The following is a 19,018-nucleotide window of genomic DNA, read 5'->3' as shown; positions in this document are numbered from 1 at the left end:
CTCCAGGACCACCCACAGGGCAGGGATGGACTCTTGGGTCTCTGGGCTAACGAGTTTTCTTTTTTCTTTTCTCCTTTTTCTTCTTTTCTTTTCATCAGGGAGAGGGATTGGGTGCGGGGGTGCAGGTGGTGCAGAGGGAGAAGGAGAGAGAAAATCTCATGCAGGCTCCACGCAAGGCTCAGTCCCACGACCCTGAGATCATGACCTGGGCCTAAATCAAGAGTCCCAACTGAGCCACCCAGGTGCCCCACGAGTTTTAATTTTTGAATGTTATAAATCCACAATTACTGTTTCCTTGTTAACACTGAAAGGTAGAAAGGGAGAGAGGCAGAGTTGTAGCCTCCCTGGAGCAAGTATACAGGGCTTCAGGGAGGGCACTGTGAGAATAGATTTGCTTCTGGCTCCATTTCACTTTCCTACCCTCATTGTCCCTTTATGGTGAAATAAGACAAAGGCTGTAACACATGGATGCAGGTGACATCGGTCACATGCCGGAGACTCTATATTTTATGATTGCATGCATTTGCTTTTTCATGACAACCAATTTATTGAAAGTTTCCTATGGGGCAGAATTTATGAAAACATTCAATGCTTTAACTTCTGTCATCCCAGTAAGGACCTTAGAAGTTAGGTGATAGTATTTTCCTCATTTGCCAGTGGAGAAATGGAGGCCCAGAGGGCTTCATACTTGCCCAAGATTGTATGAGCACAGAAAGGCAGAAGTGGACTTTGAATCGAAGCCATCTGTCTAGAACCTGTGGGAAAAGAGTTAATTTCAATGCCAGGATGGGGAAACCTCTGAAAGAAAAAAATCAAGTACACAATTCACAGTTCTAGTACCGGAAAGCATGACGGGAAGGAAAATGGAATTGGAGAGGCAAGGGAAGACGTGGAACGATATAATTGTTTGTAGATGGTGGATATGAGTTATTCAGTGGGTGAGAGTATATGGTACATGAAATCCTATCACCTTATTCTCCAAATAACTCACGGGATGAGCAGAAAAGCTGTCAGCTTTTAAACCAGAAAGGGCAGACGTTATAAAGAGCACTTGGAAGTCAGATTCATCAAACTTGTGGTTCTCTTTAAGGATTCTATGAAGTGATTACATCTTAACAAAAACCAGAAATAGGATCTTAAACTTTCCTGAGAGCACAGTGTTTGCCTTGTCATTGTTCCCATAAATAAATCTTTACAACTTCCTTCTTTGATATCCTGTAATTCCTTTCCAACATGCCCTGAGCAAACCAACTCTGAGCTGTTCCTTTCCCAGGAACTGGATGTGTGCAGCCAAGAGAGCTCTGGCTGTCTTGGGGTGGGGAGGAGTGAGAGGGAAGTGGGGGGAAGGGGTGGGAGGGGCTGGGGGGTGGGGGTGGTTCTTGTGGAGGACCAAATTGCACTCATCAGATGTTCCGGGAGCTGTCTGTCCTGAGCTGGTTAGGTGTGTCCCCACCAACCTTTCTCAGTGCTTTACTTTCCTTCAAGAAGTTTTCCAAGGTTTAACCCTTGCAGTACTCTCGGTTTCTTTTTACTATCTTTTAAATTAACAAGAGACTTTTGGAAAAAGAGATCCAAAAAGGGTGCTGGGTTTTCATTTTTATCCTCTATCCAAAATTCATGTCTGATCTAAGAATCATTTCCCTTCGAAAAGACATCTTCTATGATGAGAGAGCATGTACAGGGGAAGAACACAGGCAAATACAACTCCTGCTGACTCAAGAACCTTCTGATCCAATAATGTCAGGGTTAATGTGGGGGTCGTGAATTTGCAGATGGAAATTCTAAAGGGTATGTTGGATCAGAGGAGGTAGAGGAAGCAAATTCCCTGATTGTGCATTTGGAGGAAACAGAGTGTATAAATTCAGGATGTTAATTTACTTAGCGTTAAAAAAAAAAAAAAAAAAGCCTGTGGAAAGCATCAAGAATCTCAGAACGTTATTCCTGAAATGACTCATTAGCAGAGGATGCCTTGCCTTTTGTTCCTTTTCCCTTGCCCAAATGTGCCTAACATTCAAAGGGGGGAAAAAGATCTGTGTTTTCATTCTTTTATTTTATTGGTTTAATATTTGGTTTAATGCTGTTGGCTTAATATTTTTTCCCTCATTTTACTGAGGTGTCTTTGACATATAAACTTGTGTTTAAGTCTAATGTATGTAACATAGTGATTTGATACATGTAGATACTGCAAAATGACCATAATAAGCTCATTAATGTACATCACCTCACATTGTTACAGGTTTTTTTTTTTTCTTGTGATGACAACTTTTAAGATTTACTCTCTTACCAAATTTCAAATATAAAATATGGCATTGTTAACTGTGGTCATCACACTCTGTGTTACATCTTCAGACCTTATATCTGGAAGCTCAGTCTTTTGATCTTTCCCACATTCTCCATCCCCACCCCTACCTCTCACCTCTGACAACCACTGATCTGTTTTTTGTATCAATAAGTTCAGTTTTTCATTTTTTTTTTAAGATTCCACATCTAAGTGAGATCATACAGTATTTGCCTTTCTCTGTCTGACTCATTTCACTTAGCATAATGCCCTCAGCATCCACCTATGTTGTCATAAATAGCAAGATTTTTTTCTTTTTCATGGGTGAATAATAATCTGTGTGTGTGTGTTTCACATTTTCATCATCCGGTCGTCCCTTGAGAGAAACTCAGGTTGTTTCTATATCTTAGCTATTGTAAATAATGCTGTAGTGAACATGGGTGTGCAGTTGTTTTTTTGAGATAGTGATTTCATTTCCTTTGAATTATTGCTATTTTTCATTGTAGTTAAGTACATATATAACATAAAATTGACCATCTGAGGGGTGCCTGGGGGCTCAGTTGGTTAAGCATCCGCCTTTGGCTCAGGGTCCTGGGATCGAGCCCTGTGTGGGCCTCCCTGCTGAGCAGGGATCCTGCTTCTTACCCTTTTCCCTCCCACCCTCAGGCTTACTCTGTCTCACTCTCTCTCTCTCCAATAAATAAATAATATCTTTTTAATAAATTGGCCATCTTAACCATTTTTAAGTGTACAGTTCAGTGGTTTTTTTTTTAACTCCTTAAGTACTTAAAGGCATACAAATATTTTATTTTTATTTTTATTTTTTTTTGCAAGATTTTATTTATTTATTTGGCAGAGAGAGATTACAAGTAGGCAGAGAGGCAGGCAGAGAGAGAGAGAGGAGGAAGCAGGCTCCCTGCTGAGCAGAGAGCCCGATGCGGGACTCGATCCCAGGACCCTGAGATCATGACCTGAGCCAAAGGCAGCGGCTTAACCCACTGAGCCACCCAGGCGCCCAAAGGCATACAAATATTTTAAAGGGCATAGAATGTATTTTATTTCTCATATGTAATTTTCCTAAATCTATATGCCCCTGTTAAGTATCCTAGGAATACAGAATCTATACCTAATAAGTGAGCAATTGATATTACATGTTGTAGAATGTTAATACAGCCTTATTTTATTAGAACAGAAATCAAGCAGTGGATTTTCTCCATTGTTGCGAGGCTTGATTCCAGAAATAAGTTTCTTTAGAAAATAAGTTTGACAGCTTAACAATAACCCACAACCCTCGTGATCTCAGGGTCCTGGGATTGAGCCCTGCATCGGGCTCCCTGCTTGGCGGGAGGCCTGCTTCTCCCTCTCCCACTTCCCCTGCTTGTTTCCCTCTCTCGCTCTGTCTGTCTCTGTCAAATAAATAAAATAAGTAAAATAATTTAAAAAAAGAGAAAAGAAGTTTGACCCAGGGTCCTGGGATCAAGCTGGGTGACTCAATCAGTTAAGCGTTTGCCTTCAGCTCAGGTCATGATCCGTGGTCCTGGCATTAAGCTCTGCCTCAGGCTCCTTGCTCAGTGGGGAGCCTGCTTCTCCCTCTGCCTGCTGCTCCCCTTGTTTGTGCTCTCTTTTCTCTCTCTCTGTCAGATAAATAAGTAAAATCTTACAAAAAAAAAAAAAAAGAAAGTTTGAAAGTTTTTTTTTTTTTTTTTTTTAATCTTCCTTTCCCTGTGGACATTAAAGATTTGATATTTGGGAGCAGATGGAGAACATCTTGGTTCTGGGCAAGCCTGGGTGGCTCAGGTCAGAGAAAATCTGGGAGGGACAGGGTGTGGATAGTGAGTTGGATTCAGTAAGGGTCTGGGGCCCAAACCAGCGTCTCTTGGATAATACTTTAATTTGTCCCCTTGCAAAGCTCACATTTTCAAGTTCAGGCAGAGACTCCATTGTTCAGTCCAACATCACTGTTACTACCAGAAGGTCGGTGCCCATTGCACATTTGGAAGGAGCCTAAAGTGAGCTCTTTGAATGGTCCATCATGAGCATAGTTGTAAGCAATACCAGATTCTGAGCCTAGACGGGGTGTAAGGGTGCCTTCTGGTTGAAATGGCTGGTTAGAGGATAGGGGGGCAGGGCCTTGACTTGAATCTGCCTTTGCATGGCAAGAGCAGTGTGTTTACTTAGATTTGTGTGTGCATGTGGGCTGCCTGGAGGAAGACAAAGAAATTATTGAGGACCAAGGAGCCTGAAAACTCTAAGCCACACTCGGCGTGTTCATGGAACCAGTTGTATACTTTCAAATGAAATTCATCATACAATCTTCAGTGCAAAACTGCAAGGCAGAAATTATTATGCCCATTTTACAGGTACAGAAATTGAGGTTATAAACTGAGGTCACAGAGCCCAGTGGCAGAGTGGAGATTTTTTATCCAGTTCTGCCAGACTCCGAAGCCCACGATGCTCAGTTCTCCCACCTCTGAGGCAGACATTCCTCTGTCCCTGTCCAGTGTGCCCGCATTTGCTGAACAACTAAGAGCATTTACTTTAGGGTCTGGAAGGCATTTCTCTTGGTAATCTTCTCACATTTTCCAAGGAGAGGTGGGTGCATCTGTGATGACTGTGGCGTTGAGTAGCCCAGCGTGGGTGGGGGCGTGGGTCTTGCTGTGTGCAGACTCGCGCAGAGTAACAGCTGTTTGTGACTCTCTCTCCAGGAGTTAGCTGTCCCCGTGGTCCACGATGGCGGCGCCCTTTTGGCTTTTGTCTGCGGTGTGGTCTACACGCTCCTGCAGTCCATCATCTCTTACAAATCATGTCCCCAGTGGAACAGCCTGTCCACGTGCCATGTGCGGTTGGCCATCTCTGCCATTTCCTGTGCAGCCGTGGTCCCCAGTATCCTTTGCATATTTGTCAGTGTCTTCACAGGCTTGACCGTTCTCCCACTCCCCCAGAAGAGCATGAAACAAAAGCAAAGGTTAACGGGCGGGTGTCCACATGCTTCAGAAGAACAATTGGGAGAAAAGTATACATTGTTAAGGAAATACCTCAACATTGTCCGGTTAGATCAAAACAATCTTTGGGGGGAAAGTGTGTGCAAGAAGGATGGAAACTTACCGCAACACTTCAGTCTGTTTACTTTCTTTCCAACAGGGAAAGTTTCATAAGTCGTGTGGAAATATTTATTTTTCTTTGTAGTGCTTGGTCAAAGACACCAAATATTGATATTGTACTTAAAGTAACTGCCCTGTGAAGTCCCAAGAGCCGGTACTCTGCCCTCATCTGTACGCTGGCGATTCATTAGGTAGTTCAATTTACTCGTCTGTGATAAGAGGTTTTAAAAAAACTCTTATCATTTATTTTTAAGTCATTTGAAATACATTGAGGCTTCTCTTGTTATCACTGATTCCAGTTTCAAAATGAAATCTCATTCCATCTTCTAATTCAACAATGTGAAAATAAAATAATCAATTTTTTGGCTAGGGTGTTTTTATTTGAAGGAAATGAAAGCTTGATCTTTCTTTCTTTCTAGAGATATTTAACAGAAAAAAAAAAAGCTGTGTCTTCAAGATGTGGAAAATTCCCCATCTTTCGCAATACTATGTGCAGTCCTATCAGAGAAAAACTGCAGAGCCATCAAAAGATGGTGATTCCTGTCAGACTGTAGGAAAATAGCAACTATTTTATTAGCAGCAACTTTGTTAGTCTGGATTGGGTTGTGGTATGAAGTGGGCAAGCTTGAGTGAAAATGTAACATGTGCTTCTAAATAGTAAGTTTTGTGTTTCTCTTTTAAAACAGAAGCTATACAAAATATGAAGTCTAAGAATGGTTGTGTGTTTGTTCTTTTTTTTTTGTCTTAAGGAAGGAAATTTTTAGTTAGAAAATTTCTAAGCGCAGAGGAAGCAAGTCCTACTGTTGAGAAATTTAAACAAATATGTGCTCCTTACAAAGATAGCTCATTTGCAATTTCCTTCTTTATGGTTTGAAGACATTCATGTTTCTCTCCAAATACATGTACTTAAAACTTTTAGCTTGTGTTAGTTGCAAAATTTATAGTATCATTGTTTGAAGTGTTAAAGCCAGTTTCTTGGTGTAGGAAACCTTTTCTTGCTTCCAACTTGAGAGGCACATCTCTAGATATTAAAATCAGAATTTTTAGCGAGAACAAGCATTTTAGGCCTCAAGAGTTTAACATATAAATAGTTCCCATTTCTAGGCGGTTCTTAGGAGCCACACCAAGGGATAGCTTCCCCAAACAGAAATAGGTCATGCCTGTGTATTAAATTAACTCAAGGGGCCCCTTGGACTCAGGTCATGGTCCCAGAATCCTGGGATCCAGCCCCACATCAGGCTCCCTGCTCAGCAGGAGGCCTCCCTCTCCCACTCCTCCTCCTGTGTTCCCTCTCTTGCTGTTTGTCCTGTCAAATAAATAAATAAATAAATCTAAAAAAAAAAAATTAACTCAAACAAATTCATCCACATGAAAAGGTCTTTTGTCCTAAGCATTAGGGTGGTATTTATGTCTCTTTACAAAGATTTCTTAATATCTTTAAAATGCCTTTGTCTCTTCTTACTGCCGTAGTTCTATGAAACATTGTCGCTTATGAAGAAACTGAAGCACAGACGAGGTTAGGATCTTGCTTCTAAGCCTTCCCTGTGAGCCTGTCCATCTTGCACCTGACTTCCAAAGCTTTTACAAGCCTTCACAAAATCACTCTCAGCATAAAGCCCAGGTTTCTTTGCTTGAGACCCATAGTCCGAGCCTGCCTATTGAGTATTTTTTAAAAAGATTTTATTGATTTACTTATTTTAGAGAGAGAGAGAGAGAGATAATCTAAAGCGGACCCCTCGCTATGCTTGGAGCCCCATGGGGGACTTGACCTCACCACCCTGAGTTCATGACCTGAGCTGAAACCCAGCTGAACCGCCTGAGCCACCCAGGCGCCCTATGAGGCAGCCTCTTTTTCTGACCTTATTCTAACATGTTCTCCCCTGGACTTGACTATGTCCTGTTCTCTGCCTTGGCTCATTCTCTTCTACCTGGATGCAGCAGCCACCAGCCACATGAGGCTACTGAACGCCTGAAATGTGGCTGGTCCACATGGAGATGGGCAGTTAAGTGTAAAAACCACACCGATTTCAAAGATGTAATAAGAAAAGGAGAACGGAGACTATCTCATTACTAGTTCTTTATATTAGTACATGTTGAAATGGTAATATTTTTGATATATTGGGTTAGATAAGGTATATTCTTTCTTTTATTCCTTTCTTTCTTTCTTTCTTAACCCATAATGTATTATTTGCCCCAGGGGTACAGGTATGTGAATCATCAGTCTTACACATTTCACAGCACTCACCATAGCACATCCCCTCCCCAATGTCCATAACTCAGCCACCCTCTCCCTACGCCCCCACCCCCAGCAACCCTCAGTTTGTTTCTTGAGATTAAGAGTCTCTTAGATGAGATATATTATTAAAATTAATTTCATTTGGTTCTATTTATTTATTTTTAAGATTTTATTTAATTAATTTATTTATTTAAAGATTTTATTTACTTGACAGCCTGAGTGAGAGAGACAGAGAGCAAGCACAAGCAGGGGGAATGGGCAGGCAGGGGAGAAGCAGGTTTCCTGCTGAGCAAGGAGCCTAATGCGGGGCTGGATCCTAGGACCCTGAGATCATAACCTGAGTTGAAGGCAGCCCGTTAACCAACTGAGCCACCCAGGTGCCTCCAGATTTTATTTTATTTTTTTTTAAAGATTTTTTTTTTTTTTTAGGGACATCTGGGTGGCTCAGTGGGTTAAAGCCTCTGCCTTTGGCTCAGGACATGATCCCAGGGTCCTGGGATGGAGCCCCGCATGGGGCTCCCTGCTCAGCGGGGATCCTGCTTCCTCCTCTCTGTCTGTCTCTCTGCCTGCTCCTGATCTCTGTCTGTCAAATAAATAATAAGTAAAAATCTAAAAAAAAAAAAAAAGATTTTAAAAAAATTTATTTATTTGACAGAGAGAGATCACAAGTAGGCAGAGATGGGGGGTGGGGGGAAGCAGGCTCCCCGCCGAGCAGAGAGCCCAATGTGGGGTTCAATCCCAGGACCCTGAGATCATGACCTGAGCCAAAGGCAGAGGCTTTAACCCACTGAGCCACCCAGGCGCCCCAAGATTTTAAGTAATCTCTACACCCAACATGTGGCCTAACCTAACAACTCTGAGATCAAGTCACACTTTCTACCGACTGTGCCAGCCGGGAACCCCTCATTTGGTACTTTTTAGATTTTCTTTAGTATAACCACTATAGTAGAATTTTTTTTTTTTTTAGTACTTTATTGAATACACCCCAAGGGAGAAGCAGGTAGGGCAGCAGAGGAGAAGCTGTCTGCCTATAGTAGAATATTTTACATTACTCACATGGCTGGCATTAATTTCTGGGGGGACGCTGCTCTAGAGAGGTCCTCAAACCTCAGCTTACATTAGGCTCAACTCAGTGAAGCCTCCCTCAAAGCCCATTCCACTCTGAAGTCACGATTTTCCCTCTGAGTCGTCGTCATGCCCTCCCCCCAGCACGGAACCTGATGCGCAGAAGACAGGACTCAAGGACAAAGAATTAAGAGGATTTTAAACTATTAGAAACAGAAATATGGTAATGACATGACCAGAGAATCTTTTACTTTGAGAAACCGAGAAGTGTTAAGAATTGCAAAATATTGGGGGGTAGGAAGGGCAGGGAGAAGAGGTGCTGACTCTGAAGTTAGAGGAAGTTATGAACTTGACACCGACTCAAAGCTTGGAATTCGTAACTGTATGCGAAAGCATTTTAAAAGCATCTCATCTCTAGCTTTCTCTTTTGCCTTTTAAGCTCCATCAGAATGTCTGTGCAGACAGCACACGGAGGCGTTAGCCTCCGTCCCTGACACCGTTTGGCCTCTCTGGGTACCCCCTAAGGTCAGAGGTAGGGTATAGCTCTTTGATTTGTAAACTCTGGGCTGGGAAGGAAGAACTCTGGCTTCTACTCAATGACTTGATGGAATAACTCTGTTTTTTAAAGACAGTAGTTTGAATCTGTAGCTTGTTTTTGTAGAAGAACCTTGGTAGTTTGTGATGCTTTGGTACTTTGAAATGTTAATTTTTCCTTAAAGCTGATGCCTTGAAGATAGGATTCTTAGGGCAAGAGTATTTTTTTTTCCCAAAAACTTCTGTTTAGGGAAAAAGAGTATTTTAGGAGAAAAGTCCCCAAAAGTACCCATCTGTCATTTTGTTTTTTGTTTTTGTTCTTTTTTAAATTAAGATTTTATTTATTTATTCGAGAGAGACACAGCAAGAAAGGGAACACAAACAGGGGGAGTGGGAGAGGGAGAAGGAGGCTTCCTGGCAAGCAGGGAGCCCATGCAGGGCTTGATCCCAGGAACCTGGGATCATGACCCTAGCCAAAGGCAGACACTTAACAGCTGAGCTAGCCGGGCACCCCCCCATCTGTCATTTGGACCAAATTTAACAAGCACAGTGGAGCAAAATGTAGCCACAGATGAAAATTTGGCTATACATAGCTGAAAAGGTATTGCTAAAGAATGACTATATGTCCATATTATAATTTAAATGCTGTCACTATCGAACTTAAGGTTTGAGATTATGAAAAGCCAGTGTAACTGGTCTGATTGCAGAAATGTTGGTATTAACATTTTAACACTGTGATGATGATTAGAAGAATAGTTTTCACATTAAAAGGCCTGGGTTTTTGTTTTTGCTTTTCTTTTTTGGACCTTCCTTAACAATTGCCCTTTTTTTAGTGATTGCCTGTGCTTCACTAATTTCTATAACAAAGCTGGAGTGGAATCCAAAAGAAAAGGTAAAATTTAACTGATCTTCAATATGATTGTTGAACCTGGTTCCTGGGGATTATTCTCAAAATTATTTTCAAAATTTTGAGTTCCTAATTGAATTTCCTCATCAAAAGAGGTCAGACACTTAATAGAAGGGGGCCGATATGAATTAAGGTGTATGGAGGTCCAAGGAAGCAGTGAGTGTTAAGCAGAAAGTATGAGACCCGCTCCAGCACAGAAGGCACTTTGTTTCAGAATGAACCGGAGTATAAACGTGGTCAGGTCTATCTTCGTGGGCAGGGAGTTTGTGCAAAGTTTTAAGAGGTAGTCAGAGAGGATCCTACTTGACATAGGTGACCAGGATAAGCTTTTGAAGGCTTTGAACAGGCAAGTATTGAAAAAATATTAGCAGGTAGCTATTAGTCAGCAGCAGTGCTGGGATAAAGGGCTGAGGAGAGAGCCTGGAGTTAGGGTGGCAGGGAGAAGGCAGTTTTCTAGTTTAGATTTCAAATCAAGATTCTCCTAGGGGGTTCAACATCACTTATCATCAGGGAAATGCAGATCAAAACCACAATGAGATAGCACCTCACACCTGTCAGAATGGCTAAAATCAACAACACAAGAAAGTGTTGGTAAGGATGTGGAGAAAGGGGACCCTTGTGCACTGTTGGTGGGAATGCAAACTGGTGCAGCCACTGTGGAAAACAGTATGGAGGTTTTCAAAAAGTTAAAAATAGAACTAGCATACGATCCAGTAATCACAGTAATTTGGGGGGTAAATACCCCCCAAATACAAAAACATTAACTCAAAGAGATACATGCACCCCTGTGTTTATTGCAGCATTATTTACAATAGCCTAATGATGGAAGCTGCGCAAGTGTCCATCAGTAGATGAATGGTTAACGATGTGTATGTATATACAATGGAATATTATTCAGCCACAAAATAAATGAAATCTTGCCATTTGCAACAATATGGTTGGAGCTAGTGAGTATAATGCTAAGCGAATAAGTCAGAGAAAGACAAAAAATGTATGATTTCATATATATATATGGAATTTAAGAAGCAAAACAAATGGACAAAGGAAAAAGTGAGAAAGAGAGATAGACAAACCAAGAAATAGACTTGTAATTTTATAGAGAACAAACTGATGGTTTCCAGAGGGGGCGGTGAGAGAGGGGGTGGGTGCAACAGGTAAAGGGGATGAAGGCGTGCGCTTGCTGTGATGAGGGCGATGTATGCAAGTGCTGAAGCACTGTATTGTACACCTGAAACTCACATTACACTGTACGTTAACTATACATACAGTTATACATACATACATACACACTGTATGTTAACTATACATAAACTAATATTACACTCTTATGTTAACTATACAGAAATTAAAATAGAAAGCTTTAAGAAGAATGAGTAAAAAAAAAAAGATTAGCCTAGGGTGGAAGTAAGAAGGGGAAATATTTAATGGGTGCCGGCAAGTGACCGACACGAGAATGGAAGGACATGAATCAAAGAGGACTTCCAAATGTTATCTTGGGGGAAGCCAAGAATCTGTCCCCATGAGCAGATAAAAGCAAGGTCCCAAAGAGGAATAAATGATTCCATGCAGGGAAGGGGGGTGGGTTTGGTTTTAGAATTGTTGACTCCAAGGCTGTAGTGAAACATGAAGGAGAATGGCCCTGTTGCTTGTGGAACTAGACCAGTGGGGGGACTGGGAACCATCAGGGCACAGGGTAAAGTGACTGGTAATTTCAGCCCTAATGTCGGAACTCCTGGAACTGAATGTTTGGAATTGAGATGGACTCATGCCATGAGGTATGCCCAATGGTGGCACTTCCAAATGCCATATGGGAAAGGAATGTTGCCCAGGAGAGGAGAGCTTGTGGGAGAACACCAGTTGGTTTTTCAAGGGGCCACGGTGTTACTGATGTTTTTCAGAAAGCAGTTTCAGTAAAGTGTTGGCTTTAGAAGACAATTGCAGGAGGGTAAAGAAGTGGTGAGGGGGTGGTTCGTTCATGCAGCTATCAGTGAATGTTTGGAGGTGAGAGGAGGAGGAGATACAGCGTGGGGGCTAGAGGGCCAGTGGGATCAGGGGATTTTTCACAGCAGGATTCTGGCAAGTGATGGAAGCCTGTGGAAGACTACGGAGAGGAGGCGCCTGGGTGATCAGTTGGCAGAGTGCCTGTCTTCAGCTCAGGTCATGATCTCAGGGTCCTGGGATCCAGCCCTGCTTTGGGCTCCCTGCTCAGCGGGGAGTTTGATTCTCTCTCTGCCTCCTCGCCCCTGCTCATGCTCGCGCTCTGTCTCTCTGTTTCAAGTAAAACAATAAAATCTTTAAAGAGGGACGCCTGGGTGGCGCAGTTGGTTAAACGACTGCCTCCGGCTCAGGGCGTGATCCTGGAGTCCCGGGATCGAGTCCCACATCAGGCTCCCAGCTCCATGGGGAATCTGCTTCTCCCTCTGACCTTCTCCTCGCTCATGCTCTCTCTCACTGTCTCTCTCTCTCAAATAAATAAAATAAAATCTTAAAAAAAAAAAAATCTTTAAAGAGAGAGACAGACAGACAGATTCTGAAGAGACTGAAGATGGTGAGTGAGAGAATGATCCAGGCAGAAGTGTTTCAAAAATCAGACAAACCATGAGCAACTGTGGACTCAGAAACAAACTGAGGGTTTTGGAGGGGACGGAGATGGGGGTTTGGGTGAGCCTGGTGGTGGGTATTAAGGAGGCCACATATTGCACGGAGCATTGGGTGTGGTGCATAAACAATGAATTTTGGAACACTGAAAATAAAATAAAATAAAATAAAATGGAAAAAAAAATAAAGTCCTTTCTGAAAGCAAGACTTCACAGCAGGGCGGCTTTGGGTGTACTTTACAAGTTCAGCCACTGGAGGGAGATCTTCTACCACAAATCAAAGCAACCAGGGGCTGGAAATGATTCCTTGAAGTATATGCCCCAGCCAATTAAAAAATGTTTTTCATTTCATTTTCTACCTTAAAAATGTGAAAAGTACCTCATTTGCTGCTCACTCCATAAATCACCATGCTGCTCTTGTATTATTTTTTGTTCTCAGTATCAGTGAATGCACACAAAACCCTTTACGTTAATTCACTGAATGGAACAACGGCTTAGGTAGTGCCCCAGACTTCTGTGGCATTCTTGGGAGCTTGTGTGGCACATTCCTGTGCATTAACTTACTTGGTAGCGATGGTGAGAATTTTAATATCATTGTCTCATTTCACATAGCAACTTGTGGCGTTGCCACAATTGTAGCAGAAGAGTCTGCACTCCCAAGTTCAGTGTGTTTTCATGAAATATGCTAAAGAAATCCTCTCCCAATTCTGTTTCCATTTTTATAAGCCATCTTCACTGTCCGAGGGCGATAAAGGATGAGGTGGATCTCCTGGTAAGGTCACCAAGAGGAGGGAGGGGCCTCGGTTCTCTACCCTCAGCGTAGGCTGGGGGGGTTCCTCCCCAGTGTGCATTGGATGAGGGCCAGGATGGATCCGGACACGCAGGAGGAGAGTGAGGAGCAGTGTCTGTGAGAGTTTGATGCACCACAATGAAATGATCATGGACGAAAACTGGATCAGAGAAAGCACTCGTCACCATGGAACCCAGCATATTTGCATATTCATGCACGTAACCTATAGCAGAGCAAAAAGTCAAGTAGGAAAAAAACAGGTCACTGTTCTAAATCAGAGAACTGATGACAGTCCACAGGCCTAATCTGGCAGGTGGACTCAAGTCAGAATGCAGATAGGCAGTCTGTCTCAGACAGTTTTATTTTATTGTAGTTGAGTATGTTCCACACGTGGAACTCACAACTGGGGCTTGAACTCTCAACCCCGAGATCAAGACCTGAGCTGAGATCAAGAGTTGAACAATCTGAGGGGTTTGAAGGGGCGGGGGGCGGGTGGGAGGTTGGAGTACCAGGTGGTGGGTATTATAGAGGGCTCGGATTGCATGGAGCACTGGGTGTGGTGCAAAAATAATGAATACTGTTATGCTGAAAATAAAAAATAAATTTTAAAAAAAAGAGTTGAACACTTAACCGACAGAGCCACCCAGGCGACCTTTGGATGGTATTTAAAAATGCTTTTGAAGTAATTTACCGCCTTTAAAAATCAGGAGAGTTCATACCACACACACACATGCCCACGCACAGACTTTTTTTTTAATGTCTCAAAGCAACACCAGGGTCATATTTTCCCATTTGGTAAAAATGAAACTGATGACTGGGTTTGCCATTCTTCCTCTTTTTCTGCGACTGGCAGTCCATTTATTTTTATTAATTCTCTGGCCTCCATAGGAGGAACCTCCAATTAAAGCCCTCCACGCTTGCTCTGCATTCTCTAATATTTGCCCCCAATAAGACAGATACCATGTCGATGTCTCCTTAGCCTCTGCTCTGTGGCTGGAAGCAGAACAGTGTTCTGCTAAGACATTGTCTGTAGTAACAGAGAAACACAACAGCCAGTGGTGACAGTCACTTTTCTCTGGGTGCGAGCGCTCATTTTAATAAGGCCCAGAAGCTGACTTGATGTTCTGCTGTTGTTTTGTTTTTTGACTTGATGTTTTTTAAGCATGCATTTCAACTTTGGCATTCCTAGCAGTGGGAAAGCAAGTCACGCCTTGAATAGAAAATTTTTTGTTCTCTTGAGTCCAAATTTGCCTCCCCATCTCAGCCTTTTTTGTGGCCCTTATTCTGCCTTTTTGAAGTGTATAGACTAAGTCTTAAAACCAGAGTGTAAGAGAGCCTCAAGAATGTTTTGGATAATTGCGTCATGTTCCCTTTGGGCAGGTGCCCTGATGTGTCTCCGCCTGGCCTGCCTCACTGTGTTTTCTCAAGGGGTTGATTTATGCTCACCCAACGACTTTCCTCTCTGTTCTGACCGGCTTGTTTCAGTACACCCATTACAGGGAATACAGTGTATTTTGGCTAAATTCTATTTCTTTATTGTTGCTTTTAGGATTACATATATCACGTAGTGAGTGCAATCTGCGAATGGACAGTGGCCTTTGGTTTCATTTTCTACTTCCTAACATTCATCCACGATTTCCAGGTAGGTATTTATCAGTTCATATGTTATAAAGTGCTGACAATTAGGGTTAAGAGCATGCCATAGAACATTAGTTTATTCCCTAAGAAAAGCATCTCTAACTGCTCTACCAAACAATGAACTTTTCATATGTTCTCTGTCCCCTGGATGGATGTTCATAGTCATATATCCTGGTTATTAGCTTTCTGAGGTGGCCTCGTTTACTAGTTCCAAATAATAGGAAATACATCCTTTGAATAAACAAAGTTTATTGTTGAAAACAAACAAAGTTTGTTGTTGAAAAATGTTTCCAAGGCAGAGAGGATGTGGGACCTTATCAGGTTTGACAACAAAGAAGATTCATACGTTCTGAAACAAATGAATTTTTAGCAAAAAGTATATAGAAAACCAAGAAAATTCTCAGACCCAGTTCAAACTCTGCTGAAACCTTAGTGAGGGCACATCTGAAGCATGGGGGCCTCTGTTGCTGGCACCGGTTTACCTTCTTCTTCTTCTTTTTCTAAAAATTGTGTTATGTTAGTCACCATATAGTACATCATTAGTTTTTGATGTGGTATTCCAAGATTCATTGTTTGCATATAGAACCTTCTTTCAAATCTTTTTCTTCTGTTTTTAATAGAGTGTCACCCTAAGGATATCCACAGAAATCAATGATGATGTTTGAAGAAAGAAGAATGATACCTCACTCAGTGAGAGTCGCAGATAATTTCTGGAAGTGGTAGGAAGGACAGACAGGGTTTCCATGTTGCCCTGAGTGGAATGTATCTGCGGCACGTCCACGACTTGAATTTCTTTAAGAATTCCCAATAGTTGTACTATTTCCAAAGGTATGTTTTCCTAGAGAATGTAGAGCACTTATGACATTGTAGCAATGTTTTTATAATTTTCCAAGTAGACACTTTTTTTTTACATGAACAAATTCATTACAGAAAAGAGAAGGTGTTACAGAAAATGGAGAACTCTATTTTTGCACAGATTCTGTTTTGTGTTTTCTTTGTGTGTAAGTGGTTTGTGGGAATATACTAAATGAGGAATTCACTAACAAGTAAAATCAGGGCCTATTCATTTTTAAATTTTATTTTTAGAGAATGAACGGTCTAATTTTGTATCATGATAGCATTTATAAAGTTTGATTGATAATGATCATAAAGATTTAGTTAACAAATGAACACTAACAAGGATACTCTGATTTTTAAGTGAACTAAGCAAAGTGCTTCTATCAAACGGCCTTACTCTCTCTATGCACATTAACTCTAAGTGAACACAGAGGACCTCAGTTTTCAAATTCCATTCTCCATGGGCCTCCCTGCTCACAGTGCCAAAGCCTTTACCCTTGCTGCTAACCTAACTGGCATTCCATAGTGGGCCCATTTCCAGGTGGGATGAATTCATCAAGACAGATTAGAAAAGCCTTAGAACAACAATAAAATGGAGGTGAGCCCCTGACAAGGAAAACCTCACTGGATTCCGGATTGTTGTCTTTGCTGGATAAGCAAGGAGGGGAAGTATCTCAGGGACCATTTATGGAAGGTTGGATTATGGGAAGGAGAACTTTGGTTACTACTAAACCTCCACAAAAGCCGATCTGTGAAAAGCATTAAAAAGACCATTTGTAAAACCACCCTTTATTGTTACCGGCATAAAATGCTATACATGCAGTCCGACTCAGGAGCTGAAACTCAGGTCTCGAGTTCATTTCTTGCCACTAAGCCTGTGGAAGAGAACACAGGTCTGAGACAGAGGAGAAGAGAGGGTGCAGGGTGCAGGCTGTTTGCTCCTTCTTTCAATGTGGGTGGCTGGATGTTTGCACACTGTACGAGAGAGGAGTCAGTCCTTTGTTAAGCAAGACCTACAGACTCCACCTTCTCACCCAAAGCACACATGACAAGGGAAAAGCTAACGGTTCCAGAGCACAGAGCAAGAAGTGGGCCTTGACCTGCTAAGGCTTAGATTTGAAAGCCAAAGAGAAGGCCTTCCTTTGAAGACCCTCCAGACCACAAATCTGCATCCGTCCAAGTAGGTCCAGACCTTGAGGATGAATGCCAAGGGCAGAGCAACCCACCTAGACGGGCTGGAAGGGACTCCGAGAGTGGTGAGCACATCGTGGCTCCTCAGGAACGGTCTTGAGTGAATGAAGCAGTCAGCCAGCTCTGCAATGACCAACTGTGTCCCCTGTGTGTTCAGCGGCGAGAACCCCATAACCATGTCTGAATTTGTTGCAACTTGTAATGCTGTGGCTCCCCCACGGTAACACCAGAAATGAAGAACTGATTGAAACAATGGCAAGCATTCCTTATTCTGAAGATGGGGGAGAAGTGTCACTTAGCTGTGCTAAGGAACCTGAAGGAGAATGGATCCACGCTTGGGACTCAGTTAGAACAGACTTTCCCTAAATGTCTGTGCTTCTCATGATGCATTGTCATTCTTCATTTCCTTATCTATCTGTGAGATAAATTCAGAGCTCCTTGAGGACAGAGTATGGGCGTTAATCTTTAACTTTGTGACTCCAGCGTTTACCAGGGCACCTCCTGGTCCGTCCCTACTACGGGCTTAATCAATATCATTGAATGAATGCACGAGTCTGTGAACAAAGGGAGGCATGACTAGGGATATTTGTAGTGCTGTAAAATGAGATTTACACTGGTACAGGGTTTACTAGTTAAGTGATAAATGAATAGTCTGTATCACCCAGTAATGCTGACTTGCTTGGCTTTGTGTACTGTGAACATTTCAGTTGTTTGGGCTTCACCACTCTGTGACAACTCTCCTCAACCTGGAAAGTTACCACCGAAATTCTTGGATGGGCTTGACAAGATGGTACACCTGGCTTGGCAAACTGAGAGCACCAAAAATCACTGCAGACAATCACATTCTGCTGATTCCATGAAACCTCTAAAGCTGGTCTTATCCATATTTTGGTATTATTTCTAATTTCCATGAGCTTGCATTTGCTTGGACCTCATGGCTGACAGAGTAAAATAAAATGAAGTATTTCTTTATTTTAGTAATTTGTGTCTCAGTTCAATTACCACATGTCGACTAGGTACTACCATGAAGTCTATATATCCAGGAAACAATTCTAGCTCCGCTTGGACCCCATCAAGATAGAGTGTAAATCTTGTTTTCTTCATTCTTGTAGTTTTGCATGTGGGTGCAGTGGTTCATGTTTGTGTAGAGACTCAAACATTAGGGTCAGAAGTTTGCATCAGTCTAGACCCTTAGAGGTGAAGGCACCAGAAATCCAACTTAAAGTGTCAAAGAAGAAACGGGCATCTATTGACCCAAGTCCAGGGGTGGAGCTGGCTTCAGGGATGACTGGATCCAAAAGTGGTACCAGAACTTCACTTATTCTCTCCTTCTCCTAGCTCTACTTTCTCTCTCTGTTGGCATCATTCGCAGGCAGGTTTCCCCCAGATGGGCGAGAGATGGCTTCTAGAAGCCCGAGGGCGGCAACCTGTCCAGTGGAGAGAGCGGACCTCTGCAGAGTTCGCACAAAAGCCCGTGAGTTGAAGCTCATTGTCTCTGATTGGCTGGCTTGGGTCACATGCCCTTGCTCAGGGAGGTCTGAGGCTCTGTCAGCCCTGTGTCACGTGTCCCCCTCTGGACCAGGGAGGGGCCAGCGGTGTCTGAAATGCTGGGCTGGTGGTGGGTGAAGTTGTTTCTCAGAAAAAAAGAATGGGAAATGGATCTGGGACAGACACAGGACAGTAGATGACCAACCCCCACCCCTTGCCCACCCTCCAGGGAAGGCAAGTTAACTTGCTTCAGGGTAAATCAAATGATACTTGCTGACAACCTTTTCAGGTTAAAAGAAGTAAATGTAAACCATTTGGGTAATAAACATGGCTTCAGTTACCTTCGAAGTTACGCT

The 19,018-nt window shown here is 42.5% G+C and overlaps 1 protein-coding gene across 4 annotated transcripts in view; it reads left to right on the top strand.

Moving 5' to 3' along the window:
- Window positions 1-18,631, top strand: part of DRAM1 (DNA damage regulated autophagy modulator 1) — a 37,776-nt gene extending 19,145 nt beyond the window's left edge. The window contains exons 4-8 of one of the 4 annotated variants that reach the window (XR_006381268.1): window positions 4,984-5,161; window positions 10,048-10,106; window positions 15,058-15,150; window positions 15,767-15,974; window positions 18,547-18,631. Coding sequence is in view for 2 of the 4 variants with exons in the window: in XM_044226833.1 (XP_044082768.1) it covers window positions 4,984-5,433 (450 nt within the window). In the remaining 2 variants the exon portion in view is untranslated. Of the gene's footprint in view, window positions 1-4,983; window positions 6,094-9,119; window positions 9,213-10,047; window positions 10,107-15,057; window positions 15,151-15,766; window positions 18,147-18,546 lie in introns of those variants that run through there. The other 3 variants (XR_006381267.1, XM_044226834.1, XM_044226833.1) reach the window with 3 other exon arrangements.
- Window positions 18,632-19,018: the final 387 nt, after the last annotated feature.

The sequence above is a fragment of the Neovison vison genome, chromosome 12 (genome assembly GCF_020171115.1).
Source record: "Neovison vison isolate M4711 chromosome 12, ASM_NN_V1, whole genome shotgun sequence".
In the NCBI taxonomy this organism is placed as follows: domain Eukaryota; kingdom Metazoa; phylum Chordata; class Mammalia; order Carnivora; family Mustelidae; genus Neogale; species Neogale vison.
This window is presented reverse-complemented; position numbering and strand designations above follow the sequence as displayed.